This window comes from Eucyclogobius newberryi, unplaced genomic scaffold (assembly GCF_026437365.1).
Source record: "Eucyclogobius newberryi isolate DKJ021-1_F unplaced genomic scaffold, fEucNew1.0.hap1 SCAF_6, whole genome shotgun sequence".
In the NCBI taxonomy this organism is placed as follows: Eukaryota; Metazoa; Chordata; class Actinopteri; order Gobiiformes; family Gobiidae; genus Eucyclogobius; species Eucyclogobius newberryi.
In genome coordinates, this window is record NW_027316278.1 from 23,511,765 (window position 1) to 23,525,709 (window position 13,945).

At 38.7% G+C, this 13,945-nt stretch overlaps 1 protein-coding gene across 1 annotated transcript; it reads right to left on the reverse strand.

Moving 5' to 3' along the window:
- Positions 1-1,927: 1,927 nt before the first annotated feature.
- Positions 1,928-8,995, reverse strand: krt1-c5 (keratin, type 1, gene c5). The gene is made up of 8 exons (XM_072433672.1): positions 8,617-8,995; positions 7,942-8,024; positions 7,124-7,280; positions 4,972-5,136; positions 3,994-4,119; positions 2,343-2,560; positions 2,155-2,183; positions 1,928-2,068 (listed from the first exon to the last, which is right to left on the reverse strand). Exons 1-8 carry the CDS (start codon positions 8,986-8,988, stop codon positions 1,953-1,955), a joined length of 1,266 nt encoding a protein of 421 aa, XP_072289773.1. The 5' UTR covers positions 8,989-8,995; the 3' UTR covers positions 1,928-1,952.
- Between the last annotated feature and the right edge of the window lie 4,950 nt (positions 8,996-13,945).

Below are 13,945 nucleotides of genomic sequence, written 5' to 3' on the forward strand. Positions count from 1 at the left end.
TGCTTAAGTGATTGAAAAACACAGTTAGAAGTTACAACAACCATCTCTAAGTGGGTCCAAAACATTAGACAACAAAAAAAAACATCTTTTACAGCCTAGAGAAATTTAACACAGTAAAACACCAGACATGTAGTTCATTGTGTGTTCTCTTTTTACTTGAGTGTGAAAAAGGTATACAGCAGCACAATAAAACACATTCCCAGACTGGGGTGTCACCTCTGACACACATCATTTAAAAAAAACTGTTGCCTATAATTTTCCATGTACTGTCCTGTGCAGAAGGTACACTGTGCACCACACAAGACACATGACACATGACAATTTAAACGGGACATTATAATCTCATGCAAGACAGAGAGCACACTCATCAAGCTGCTGATGATGGAGTAGTGATCACCTAAAGGTTTATTTTACACTTAGGTTTCTTTTTTTTGACACCTCAATTGTGAACAATATAATCTAGAAGATAGATCAGGCTGTTTTAGCTGCAAAGGAGTAACAATTAAAAAAGTTTAAGTTAGAAAGTTATTTTCTGGTCACTTTAATATGTTACCATGTCATCCAGTAAAATTATTCAGAAACAGTTGAGAGTTAAATTGCAGTCACATAGGCCTTTACAATAACACTGCCTTTTTACTATTTTAATTCTTAATGATACATTGCATTTGCACAATTATGAACACATTATATTCAGGGTTCTGCAAGTGGACACATTTAATCCCGGATTGACATTTGTTATGGACAATAGACAACATGATTGTTTGTTGTGAGTCATTTCTTGCACATACTGTACATTAGGGCTGGGTATTACCAAGACCCTCGCGATACAATATGTATCCCGATACAGGGGTCACGATACGATACATATCCCGATACTTGTATATTCCGATACAATTCCCTCATTACGATAGGTATCCCGGTACAAAATTTACCAAATGGGTATAATGCTCTAATAACTTCATACATCCAACCAACTGATCCAAATAGAAATATAAGGAACACATTCTGGTAAAGTATTGCATGTTTCTTGCCAAACAATTGTCATGGTCTGAACATGCTGCAGCAGCATTTTCTGCACAGATCAGCTTCTGATCAGGTCCACAGCTCCTTCTCCCCTCGGCCAAGAGGAGCGCAGCACTACAGCAGATCAAAAGTACTATTCCACCTCATTTAAAGCGTACGGGCCACAAAAATCTCTTTTAATAAAGAAAAATATCGATACTCTGACTCAGTATCGATACGCGTATAGATACGGAGTCCGTGACGATATATCGCCGTATCGATATTTTGAACACAGCCCTACTGTACATGCACCTGAGTGAGATCTGTCACCAGACACTACGAGCTCCAGGAGAACTATGTCCCTGTTCACAGTATCACTCTGAGTTTCTGTTTAAGCTCAAATTTCTGCTACAGGGTCCAAAACATTCTTGACTTAGACCTGTATATAAGAATCACACTTTATACAATGTATAAATATCATTGTTTAATAAGGTTGTTGGTGAGATTTTGGCGGGACAACGCAATAGTCTTCAACACAATAGTTTATAAGCAAATTCTAAAAATCCAACAAATGATAATAGATTGTTGACTCAAGAGAAACATATTTAATGCTTTAAGAAATACATAACAGACAAACAATGTATAATATCACACACAATGTACACATTTTACACTACAGTTGTGTAATATATGAGAAATATGTTTCGTACATTTTGGCAAATGAGACGTATAAACTTAAAATTCATATCATCATGAAAATTAACAAGAAAAAATACACAACTACTCAACTAAATTGAAGTATATTCTAATAGCTATTTACCTTTATTTATTTTTTTATTGCATATTTTTACTATGCGTTTCTTGTACTTTGAGTCACAACACTGGACTTTCCCCATTGTGGGACAAATAAGGGTTCTCTCATCTCATCTTTGATTCCAGAAACATATGGCTTATTTCTTGCGTTCTTCGATCTGCTCCACCTCACTCGACTCATCAACCACCTTCCCGTTGATCATAGTTTGAGTGACAACTTTAACTATCTTCCTCGTGCGAACATCCGGATCTTCTGTAACACAGGAGGACATAAGGGTTGTTTTCAAACTGGTTAAAGTTGTGAAGACTTTGAACACAATTGTCAAAAACATAACTTACTTTTAGGAGGCGGAGGAATTTCTTTGACCCTGCAGAGATAAAAGTAAGATTTGTTTGTTAGATAGATATGTGATTTATGTATTACTCATCATGATATCACTGGCGCCACTATTACTAATTTGATTGGAAGTATAATTTATGTTGTGTACTTTATTTGAAGAATGCTCAGAGAAAATAAATGTTCTCACGTCTCCTCTCCCTCCAGGAGCCTCCTGTAGGTGGCGATCTCCATCTCCAGGTTCTGCTTGATGCGCAGCAGTTGTTCATAGTCGGTCTTGTTGCGCTGCATGTCCAAGCGCAGCTGAGACAGTTCGTCCTCCAGTTGTGTCAGCGTGCTCTGCAGTCTGTCCATCTCCATCGAGTACTTATGGCCCGTCTCTGCCAGATTGGCCTCCAGCACACTCACCTGTCACAAGCGTAAGCAGACAAATACACTTGTTTAGAATTTTAGTACATTTGCCACTATAACTATTGTGACATACCGCAGCGTCATTACTGGATTTAGAAATGATTGGTAGAAGTTTTAGTACAAGTTTTCACACAGATCCACATTGACTATTGAGAAAAAGTATCTGAAGAAGGCCATAAAGTATGAACATAAACTGAAACAAAATAGTGATATCTGCAAGTCAAATTTTTCCTCAAAATTCATCAATCTCGATTTTTTTTTATTATATTTGTTTCTGTCGAATAAAAATGCCTTTCAATTTCCTAAGACAATAATTAACACAAAAAATGTCATCCTTTAAAGTCTGAATTCTGGTTCAAACCACATGTTGTTACTAAAATGGCTGTAGATCGCTCCATTAAACGAGCACTGACAATTAGAAATAATTGAATCTCAATTAAAATGTCATTAATATCATAGTCCTAATTGTTGTATTTGTTTTTTGTGTGTCTTTTGTCTCTGCATCTGCCTCTCAAACAAGGTTTCTCCTAATGTGAATGACACTATACAAACAGATATGGTCAGCTCTATTTAATTGTGGTCCTTGCCAAGATAAACAGCCCACTTAACCACTGAGTGATGTTTTGTCTTTAGTGTTTCACCTGTCAAGTCAAGCTATATTTGTCCACACAATTCATCCTACAGAAAGACAACTCATTATAATGTTTCACTTTTTAACATGGGACAAGTTTGATTGATATCCCAGACAGAAATAACATTATATCTGTTGACAGGAACAACCAGCTGTTACCTTTCGTTCAAGCCAATATTGTGCGGGTGGAACACGTCACACAGTCATTATTTAAAGAGATATGTTGTTAATGACTTCCTGTAACTAGGCTAAATGGCTAAACATATATATAGATAGTAAGTAAGTACATTTTATTTGTATAGCACCTTTCACAGACAGAAGTCACAAAGTGCTTCACAAAACACAGAATAAAACAATAAAACACAAAAAACTTACAGTGAACAATACAATGTCATTTTTGATCATTCAGGTTCCGGAATCACAAATCTTTAAATCCATTCATGACACAGGCAGTAGGCAAGGATATAGTTGCCTTGACATTTGATTTGAACAACGTGAATAATCATATTTTTTACCATTATTATAGTATTATCTTGTCTTACGCTTTATTTTATTTTATTCGATCTTTATTTTTAACCTCCATTCCTTATTAGAAAATGAGAGGTTTTGTCTATAGGAGTTTTTGTTTATAAGAGTTTTGTTTATAAGAGTTCTTCTATTAAGAGTGTTTTTTAAACTTCCTATAAGTTATCTGTCCTTTTCCTCTGTATCTACCTGCGTTGCAACAATGAAATTTCCCCATGTGTGGACAATAAAGGAATATCTTATCTTATCTTATTTCTTGACCATTCATAATTACCTGTTTCCGCAGATTGTCGAGCTCCACTTCCAGAGCCTGCAGGAAGCGTCTCCTCTCGCTCAGCTCACTCTGGGCACAGCGCAGGGCTTCATTGCTCTCCTTCACCTCCGACTGCACTGCATCCAACTGTCACACCGACACCAACACCAACACATTAGTGAGTGACCTTTTGTACTGACAAGACTACAGAATACATACATAAATACAAATACATACAAATACATACATAGAGCCCCACCAGCCATTAGGTGCCCGTCAAAATGTGGGTGTAAAATTGGAGCTGTTCAAATGACGCCCTTAGAAAGTCATAAAATAGGTCTGTCACAATAATGACTTTACTTTATTGACCTATCGTTTAAGAAACAACAATATTTTATCATCTGTACATTTTTTGTAACATTTGAGGGGTAGAAGGAAATACTTTTTTTTAATACAAATGTAGCAAGGAGCACAACCTCCAGACCCGGATGCAAAAACATTTATCACAATAAAACATAAATGAAAGGCTGAATTGGGACTTTGATGGGGCCTTTTCTTATAATATAATAATTAGTCTCAAAAGTGTTTACAAACTTGCTAAAATGGTCCTCAATATTGTTGTTTATTGCAATATTTTGTATGTTTTTATTTTTTCTATTGTGACAGACCTTTCCTAAGACACAAAGAAGGTATTATCGTTTATAGGTGTCGTGTGTTGTATAGAGCAGTGCAATCAATCAAACTGTACAGGTAATCGAGATTGATTTTCTAATCGTCAGTGCTATACTTGGGTCTTCGAGAGGTTGACAGCCAATCCTCAGTAAAAGCTTGTGGTTTGGAGTAAAGTTCAGACTTTGGAGGAACAAATGTGACTTTTTTGTGTTAAATGGCACAACGAGGTACATTTTCTGGTACATCGCCCAGTCCTCCTGTTGTAGTTGTATTATTTGTGGTATACTAGTAAGTCGTTAAGCGGGTAAATAGGTCTTTGCGACTCACCTTCTTAAGATACCAGGTCTCAGCTTCCTCCTTGTTTTTGCGAGCGATGCCCTCGTATTGGACCCTGAGTTCAGCCAAGATGCCGCCCAGATCAGGTCCTGCGGCTGCATCCACTTCCACATTCACCTGCTCATTCGACAGACGTAGCTTCATAGAACTCATTTCCTATCAGAAGAAAGGGACAAAATGTTTTATGAATCAGTGCATCTTAGCGGTAGTGTACGTGGCAATGTTACACATTTATGTGTCTATGTGTAATTCTGTCAACTGGACAAATGTTTTTAGAGTAAAGACGTTTTGCCACTCATCTAAGTAGCTTCTTCAGCTCTGAAAAATAACTGGTGAGTCACTGCTTTTATATTTCTCTGAGGGGATGAGCAAACCTTTTTAACTGTCAGGAGTATCTGTTGCTTGTTAAGTCTATTGAAATACTTTAAGGTGTTTTGCATAATCGTTCTTCGTTCAAGGGCATGAACCTCTGATTAGTCTTATTGTTTTTGTTTTTTGGGAGGACGGAGGTGTAGATTGGTGATAAATTGTACTTTAGACCCACTACTTCTGTTCAGAGATGGATTGAGAGAGCTGAAAATATTGCCTCTTTGAATCCTCTCTCAAACCACCTCTTCTCCTTTGCCCGGGTCTGACCTTCCCTGTCCTCAAAGGTTTGGTTAGTGACTTTGAGATGGAGACGCCCAGCAGACTGGGGTCCTGCGCAGCTCTCACGGCGATGATGGTACATTCTCTTATGGAAGGACTGTTTTATTTAACCTGTAACACTCATTGCAGTCTTCACTACACTGAAGGAAGTAGACCACATTCATGTAATGTTGATTTACTCACAATGGAAAACCAACCTGATTTTATATTTAAGTTGAAAGTCTATTTATCACTTCCAAATAAATGTCTACTCTTTAGTTGTATCATTATTATTATTTGATTCATTTAGTGCTCACAACCACATCTATGGTATCGAGCACAAACACATATATTTACATACACTATTTTAACAAAAGAAGGACCTTTTTCAATACAGTGCCAAGCTTAAGAATAATCTCTGGACTTTACTTTTGCATTAGTAACATAAACTTATACAATATTGGGTGTTTCACATAAAAATTAGACAAACACTTCTCTCTACATAAAGCAACTTCAGTATTTGAACACTCAAACAACTGAAACTCATCACCAACATGCTTTGTCTATACATGCCATTCTAACATGGCACACTCTCAGACAGTCTGTTGTTTCCAGGTCTTAAATTACAGTATTACAATTGTATTGCTATTGAATATTTACCAGTGAATCTGCTTTAGTTGTACCTCTGCATAAAACATTTTACAGGGAAGATTTTGTTACATATAAATTCTGTAGCCATCCCTTGTCTTTTTCTTTTGACCTAGATACAGTCTTTGATAATAACTGTAGCAGTTTCACCATTCTAACTCTATGGCTCCTTTGGCCGGCCTACATCCTGGACACCACGCCTGTCTGACTAAACATGCACAGTGCTCCTGGCTCAAATATAACCATGCTCTGTGTTATCTTACTATCTTAAAGCCCCATGACCACAAAAGAAAAGGTGTGTCTGTCCAGCTCTTGCGATCGTGTTACAGACACTGTACACTTATGAACTTTATTCTCCTTGGGCTAACATAAACTGTATACTGAAAGAAAAAAGCACCACTTTTGATTGAGATGTTCAGGTGACGCTTGTAATTTACTGTATACGTAACAGCGATTCTCATCATATTCTGTTTACGCTCAACTTTAGTAGCACTGATATTATACCCGGAGATTATAGTGCCAGAAATAAATTACTTTTTTGTAGGGTTGAGGAAAAACTTTGACTAAATCCTTTTATTTCATTGACATAACCAATGTTTTTGTAAATGAACAACTCAGCAATGACAATAGTTTGTCTTTTGAATTTAAGGCTTTTCATATGATTACTAATCAAACCCTCTTGGACAATGCTTTTTCACAAGAGGTTTCTGATTAAACAAGCTCGAAGAACACTTTCTCCTTTTAGTTCTTCATTATCATATTAATCATGCACAGTGAGGAAATTGTATTTCATTTGATTTCCTTTCTCCCAAATCCCATGCAGCACAGACAATGTAAAATGTCTCCCTCAACCGTTTCCTATTCTCACCTCATCATGATTCTTCTTGAGGAAGTAGAGCTCCTCCTTCAGGCTGTCCAGGTCTCCACGCAGCGTCGCGATGATCTGGTCGTGGTCCGATTTGGCCCTTCTCAGAGCCTGACAATCCCTCTCCACAGACTGACACAAGGTGGCCTCAGCCTCCCACCTGCACAAAGACAAAGTGGAGGATTATAAAGGAGAAGTGCTGGGTTTCAGATGACATCACAGCACGCTGTAAAGACTTATTATTTTAAAATGAGATGGTAAAATATGACATAAACCTGTTGATATTGATATTCATGATGGAAATAGTACAATTGATACAGATATCCGCTTCATGCTCCCCATTTGAAAACACCAATAGCATTTTTTCTTTAAGCAGTTCAGTTTTGACCAGTACAGATTATTTAAATTACAAGAAGCAAAGTGTTATTCTTTTGTTTACTAAACCATTTTATAGCAAGTTATAAACTGATTGAAAGATTTGGGTCTAAGATCTGCCTGTGTGCTGTGTGATAGACTGCAATATATCCAGTTAATGTCATGAATACCAACAGAAAGATACACATTTCCCACATCCTATCAATGACATACCAGCAGCACAGTGTGAAAATCAACCTTCTCTACAAGCTCTTTCATTCTCTTCGTCTGCCTGACCTGCTCATCGATCACATCCGCTATATTACTGTAAAGACCACTTGTTCTTCGTTCCGCTGTGGGAAGGCTTCTGTCAGAAAACTCATTTATTCCCACTGGTTTTCAGTCTGGCACGGTCTTGTAAATACTCACAGCCACATTAAAAAATGGAAGTGCTTTGTGACACTCACTTGACCCTGAAGTCGTCTGCAGCCAGCTTGGCATTATCAATCTCCAACATGATCCGCGCATTCTCCAGGGTCTTTTTTCTCACCTAAAAGGACAGAGCACAGAGATACCGAGTTAAAGGTGCACTAACCTTTTCTGGTGCTGGGTCTGACACCCGCTTGTCTCAAATTATTGTCAAACAAATCTGTGCATCTTATTTTTGACACTTTTAATTTCCGCTTATGTTTTGCTCTTTGTTATTATATTGTAATGTGTGAGCTACAGCGTCCAACTAATATTCCTGGTGCATCAATAAAGTGTGTCTAACTCTATTTTGCATTTATTCAGTTAGAGCTATTTTTTGACCCATAGGCTGTATTAAACAGGACAGTATAGCATGGAATGAGGATGAGACTGGGGAAGGACAAACATGGAGCGTAGAGAAATAAAGATTCATCCTAACTGTGAGCCTGGTCACCTCACCACAGATCTGACCTGTAACTCGGCTTGGTGGCACCAACTGTGTCTCTATGGAGATAGTTAAGTGATGCACCTTATGCATTTGTTTGTGTGCAGCAGAGAAGACCCTTCCGTCCAAACAAAGGGAAACTAATAAAAAGAACTTTGAAAGAACTTTGACCACAGAAAGAGAAGTAAATGTCTATTTTGTATGTTAGTGAGCAGCTGTTATAACTGACCTCCTGTCCTATGGCGTGAGCCTGGGCCATCATCCCCTCAATGTCGTGCCCTTTAGGCGATTTCTCCATCATGAGCTGCTTGATCTTGACCTCCAGCTCAGAGTTTGACCTCTCCAGCGAGCGCACCTTGTCCAGGTAGTTTGCCAGGCGGTCATTGAGGCCCTGCATGGTCTCTTTTTCACTGGCTCCTACATTCAGTCCATTGTAAGAGCTGAGAATGTTGAGCCCATTGCCCATGGAGACGGAGCGGGACAGGTTGCTCATAGTGGAAAAGGAGACGGGCGCTTTAGAGCGGAGGCTGCGGCCGCTGTCCCGCACAGACATGCTGGAGAAGGATGGCTGACGGACGGAGTGACTGCGCACAGAGGCCATGATGCCGCTGCAGAGGAAAATATTCAATACAATTACTATTATGTTATTCAAATGTATTAACAATCTGACTCCCAAACCACTAAGTACAATTGTCAAGAGGCGAAACAGCTAGAGTCAGTACAGGACTTCTTTTGGGAAGTAGAACTTATATAGACTTATAAGCACTGTAGCTGTGCAACTCTCTACCCACAGAAATCAAAACTATATCTTAATTCAAAATGTTCACCTTCAGAATTAAGTCTTTGCTGAAAAGTCACCAAAACTGTACAAAAGTGTGTAACATTTGTAGCATGAGCAAGTGAATGACTGAGTTTGAAAGCCTAACCATTGATGGGAGCTGAAAATTTGCCTTATGTGCATGACATCGGTCACCCATATGATGGGAATGCAAATGTCCCTGTGAAATAAATACATAAAATATTTTACAAGGGGGCATTTTAGACAAGATGATGGATAAAATTACAAAATAAAGAGATAATTCACAAAGTCAAATCTCTGTTGTTAATATCTCGTGTTATTTTTCTCAGTATATGTTGAGGGGATGTGATAAAGGAGGGATGAAATGTTATTTCTACTGCACTAAAATAGATTGAACTTTTGAAATTGTAAGCCTCTGCTTTTGCACATTAACTCTTCAAATGTAGCAGAAAGTTTACACAGATCACCAAATTCTTCAAAATCACCCAAATAGAAAATGCAGTTACTTACATAGATGTTTTGTGTGCAGGCTGTGGACAGTTGCTCGTCACTCAGGTTCTAGCCTGCCGTTTCTCAGGTGTATTTGGCTGCAGATGCTCCACTCTGAAGGGGTGGAGCTCCTGGGGTGTAACATGAAACCATTTGGGACCAGAGAAATACCGGTGAGTCATATTATTACATCTCACCAGTGAAGTGGGATATAAAAGATTGAAGATTCTGTCCTTGTGTGCTTAAATTAAGATTTTGAATCAGTTTAATTGAATTTTCCCTTACTTTTTTACATAGGGATCAAAGGATTTAAGAGATGTTAGAAAGTTATAAGTGGAGAAAGATTTTGTTGATCTTGCAGAGTTTATACTGGCTTAAACTTACAAATGAAATCACAGATAACAAAAGTCTGCCTATGTGACATCAGCCTCCTGAGGTCTTCTTGTGACCCAGCAGCTGAGCCTTAAAACCGGTGCTGCGAGCTACAGACAGGGCCCCACTGTCTCCACACTGACCCCATTGAGCCTGGAACACAAAGCACAGCAATGTGAACACCTGAGGACGGCCCAGTGGGATCAGGGCAGGTAGAAGGAAGCACAAACAATTGGTGGACAGATTGAATAGAAAGTAAAGACCCCTGAGAAATGCTATGAGAAATGCTGGGCGTTGGTTGGGCTGCAGTGGAACAGTAAACCTGGTTTATTTTACACACATGCAAGCACACACGTTTTATCTACCCGCAGGCCTCCAAAACCTGTTGCTGCATTGAAAATATGATTCTTAATTCCTCAGAGTGGTATTCCCTGAGGAATATCAGATCACCAGATTCCTGACCTGGTTTAGTGTCTTTCAAGAGGACCACTCCCAGACATCCCTAAATACTAACACCGCACAGCTAAGTAAAGTATATTTGAAAGTGAAAAATGCACTGTGTTATGTCATGTTATGCCTTTTGGTTTGGCGACTAATATCGTGATGTTTATAAATCAAACTGATACACAAGTTATATTAAATTCTACTCACCAAGGTAACCGACACTGATTTAACCTTTGTAACATTATTTCCGAATAATTCTCTCACGGGAAAGGAAATGTTCATCTTCTCAGATCAGTGACTGCACGAGATGCTTTTCACTATAATTACATTTGGACCAACGACAACCTATTGCCATGTGCGTGTCTCCACCTTGTGGTCCAATAATATACCACACTTTGGTGTCGAACGGGTATTTTCGTTCAAAAAAAAAGCTGAGTTATAAGCTAATTTAATGAAATTATTCAAATCTTATGTTCTAACCACACACAGGTTGGTGGTTCAAAGAATGCTTGCTGTGGTTGTGTCCAAGACAACCCTCCCAAGAGTGTGATAAGTGGTGATCAGAACTAAGACCCCCATCAACCCAAAACATGCACAATAGGTCAAATCCTCCGGTAGTCTAGTCTCTTGACCATGCCCAGCACAAAGATCTGGAGATGGGTCCTCAAGCCCAGCTCCAGATCTCCTGAGAAGATGTCCCAGTGAAGGATGGGGCCAAATCCAGAGGACAAATTTCCCAACTGGGACAATAAAGTGCACCTCAAACTTAAATGTTTTCATCCAGGGTTGTTCATGCTTCTTTTACCTAAGCATAGGCTACAGAGATGGTCAATGTAGTATCCTTAAAATATGAGCATTAGCAGAGCTGTGTGCCACCTTAATTTGAACTTTAATATCAGAACTGTCTCACACCTCTGTGTTTGTGATGGTTTATACATTTGCGTAAAAAGTAGCAGGCAATTTGGGCAAATCCAACAGCAAGCCAGAGAGCCAACAAAAAATGGCATGAGGGTAGCATTTGGCCCCTGGGCCATTGTTTGGACATGTTAAAGATCCATTTGTTTGTGAAAAGAATACATTGATCTGTATTGGCGGTCACTGCATCTGTTTAACCACTCAAAGAAAGATCCTGTGCCCATTTCCGCATCTGCCAATAAAAATGTTCTAATCTATTCTAGAAAAACAACAATATCATTATAAGATTCAAGGTGCAAGTTTATGAAGCATCTTCAATCTTGTCAATGATTTATGACTTGAGGAAAGTCAAAGACAAAGTGCTGTCAGAGCAGCTTAAACTGTTTTAGACTTAAAAGTAAATTAGTGTAGACAACCAACTAAGTTTGGTTCTGATCCCAGCACTGTTTTATACAACCATTTAAAACATTGGTCATTTCACTTTCTGTCTAAAATGTCCACATTGTACTACACATTGGCTGTCGGCCTGGACTGAATGAATCATGTTTCAGTTATGTCCTTTCTTGTCATCAGCTCTGCTGATGTGGTTCTGTGCTACTGTAACTGTTAGAGTTTACATATAAAAACTTTCTTCACAGTATAGCACACAATGTACTGCTCAGCAAAGTCAATTCTGTGTGCTTTCCTTTGTTTTACTTTTGTTTAGAAATGTGATACAGCTCTTAGTTTTTCTGGCTCCCTGCCAGTCGTCCTGTGCAACTTCCATAATGGCTGCAGTCAAAATGCACAGTGGAGAGTTTCCCAAATAACTGTCCCCAAACGTGATCTGAGAACATAAATTAAATGACAAATTAACTCATGTGGGGTCAGGCAGACACATTTTTGGTCATATGGAGTCTAGACTGAAATTAGTGGACTTATTGCAGTTTACTTAAAAATGCAAACTACAACATGATTTGAAGTGCTCCATATGTTTTAAGTCATAATAAATACATCTGCAGTTGTAATCTCATTTTGGAATATTTCTGATTAGATAAATAGTTTCCGTATACCTTCTCAATTCCCACATGAATATTTGTGTGTCAAAAGACAAAAAGCACATTGTATAGCCCATCTGCTATTCTAATGCTGTGAATAGTATCATCAACTCAATGAAAAAATCTCCTCAAGGAAAGCAGAAATAAAAGAAAAAGTATACCATTTGAAATAAGCCCGAGGAGGAGGAGGGTGGACGCTGGTGATGAAGATATCTTGTACAGAGGTTTTGTTGACTGTTGTGCAGGGGAGAGCTCATCAGTGAGAAGGGGAGTGATTTGAATAGGCACGAGATGAGGGCACTGCAGTGTATCTGCTCATTAGGCGGCCCGTGCTGTAATTCTCCCTGTGTGCAGCTCTGCAATCAGGGGCCTATTCATTAACATGGGGGGCCCGCTTTCATCTGCAACCACTTGAGCCTGCCAATCACAGAGGCGTACGCATGGCATGATGAGAAAACGGGCAGCTTAAATACTCAGGGATGGTTGTGCACGGAGGGAGTCATGACTAAATGCTGCCTTAAGCATTTGTATCAGAGAAGGGGGAAGGAGAAATGCTCTTTTTATTTTTTTTTACAGTGTAGTGCTGGCAGGTGGCCCAAACTGTGTCAGACTGATAATCATCTGTACAGACATGAGGACGTCTTTTGTTCTTCGATTTCACAAGGAGGAGGCATCACTTTGCAGATCTTCTGAAATAAACTGATTGGATGTGATTGGACAAAAGTTAGAGCAGAGTTTTTATGGTGGAGTTGGAGAGATGTATTCAAAAGAGAACAATAAAAAACAATTGCAATGACAGTAATGCACACTTGGATAACAAAAGCGGGGCCCTTCACTAAAGTTTTTGAGTAGGCCGTTTTATTTAAGAAAAGGCAAATGTTAACAAATCTTTCCCTTCACAATTTCCTCATGGGTAAGAAAGTAACTTTTAACCCCTTGACTTCCATTAAGTTTATGGAGTATGTGAAAAAGAGAATGACTTATTCCAATTATATAATGTTTTTACAAATGCTTTCCTGCAACATTTCAACTTTATGGAAGAAAAATATATAGTCTCTCAAATGTCAGTGCATTCATTTGGTTGTGGTCACCATTCTCAGCACTTTTCCCAGAGTAATTCCAAAACAAAGTGGGTAAGTGGTGGTGCTCAGTATATATATTTTCTTTCTGAAAGCATATTGATTCAGCGTGAACAATAACCAGATTGTTTAGGTCAAAGCATGTTATTTAATTTTCACATTACTCCATTGTAAGGGCTGTCAATCAATGAAACAACTGTAGGTGATTTGGGTAAAGAGGGAAACAAACTGTTTTGTCAATTATTACACCCCGTATGGAATTGAGCATGTTTCTTAAGTGGAAATTGAGCGTAATGTCTGATTATGTCTCCTGCATTGTAGATGAGAGGTGCTTGACATCTGACAGCTGACCTTTCCAATCACAATCTTTGAGCTTGTGAGCAATAGTGTCCTTTTACTGGAGATAGAAGTGCTATTACCTCT

Coding starts and splice junctions, on each gene's coding strand:
- krt1-c5 (XM_072433672.1), bottom strand. CDS start 8,988: ATGGCCTCTGTGCGCAGTCACTCCGTCCGTCAGCCATCCTTCTCCAGC. Junction 4,120..4,971: donor AGACCTGGTATCTTAAGAAG/GTGAGTCGCAAA, acceptor TCGGTGTGACAG/TTGGATGCAGTGCAGTCGGA. Junction 2,184..2,342: donor CTCCTGGAGGGAGAGGAGAC/GTGAGAACATTT, acceptor TTATCTCTGCAG/GGTCAAAGAAATTCCTCCGC.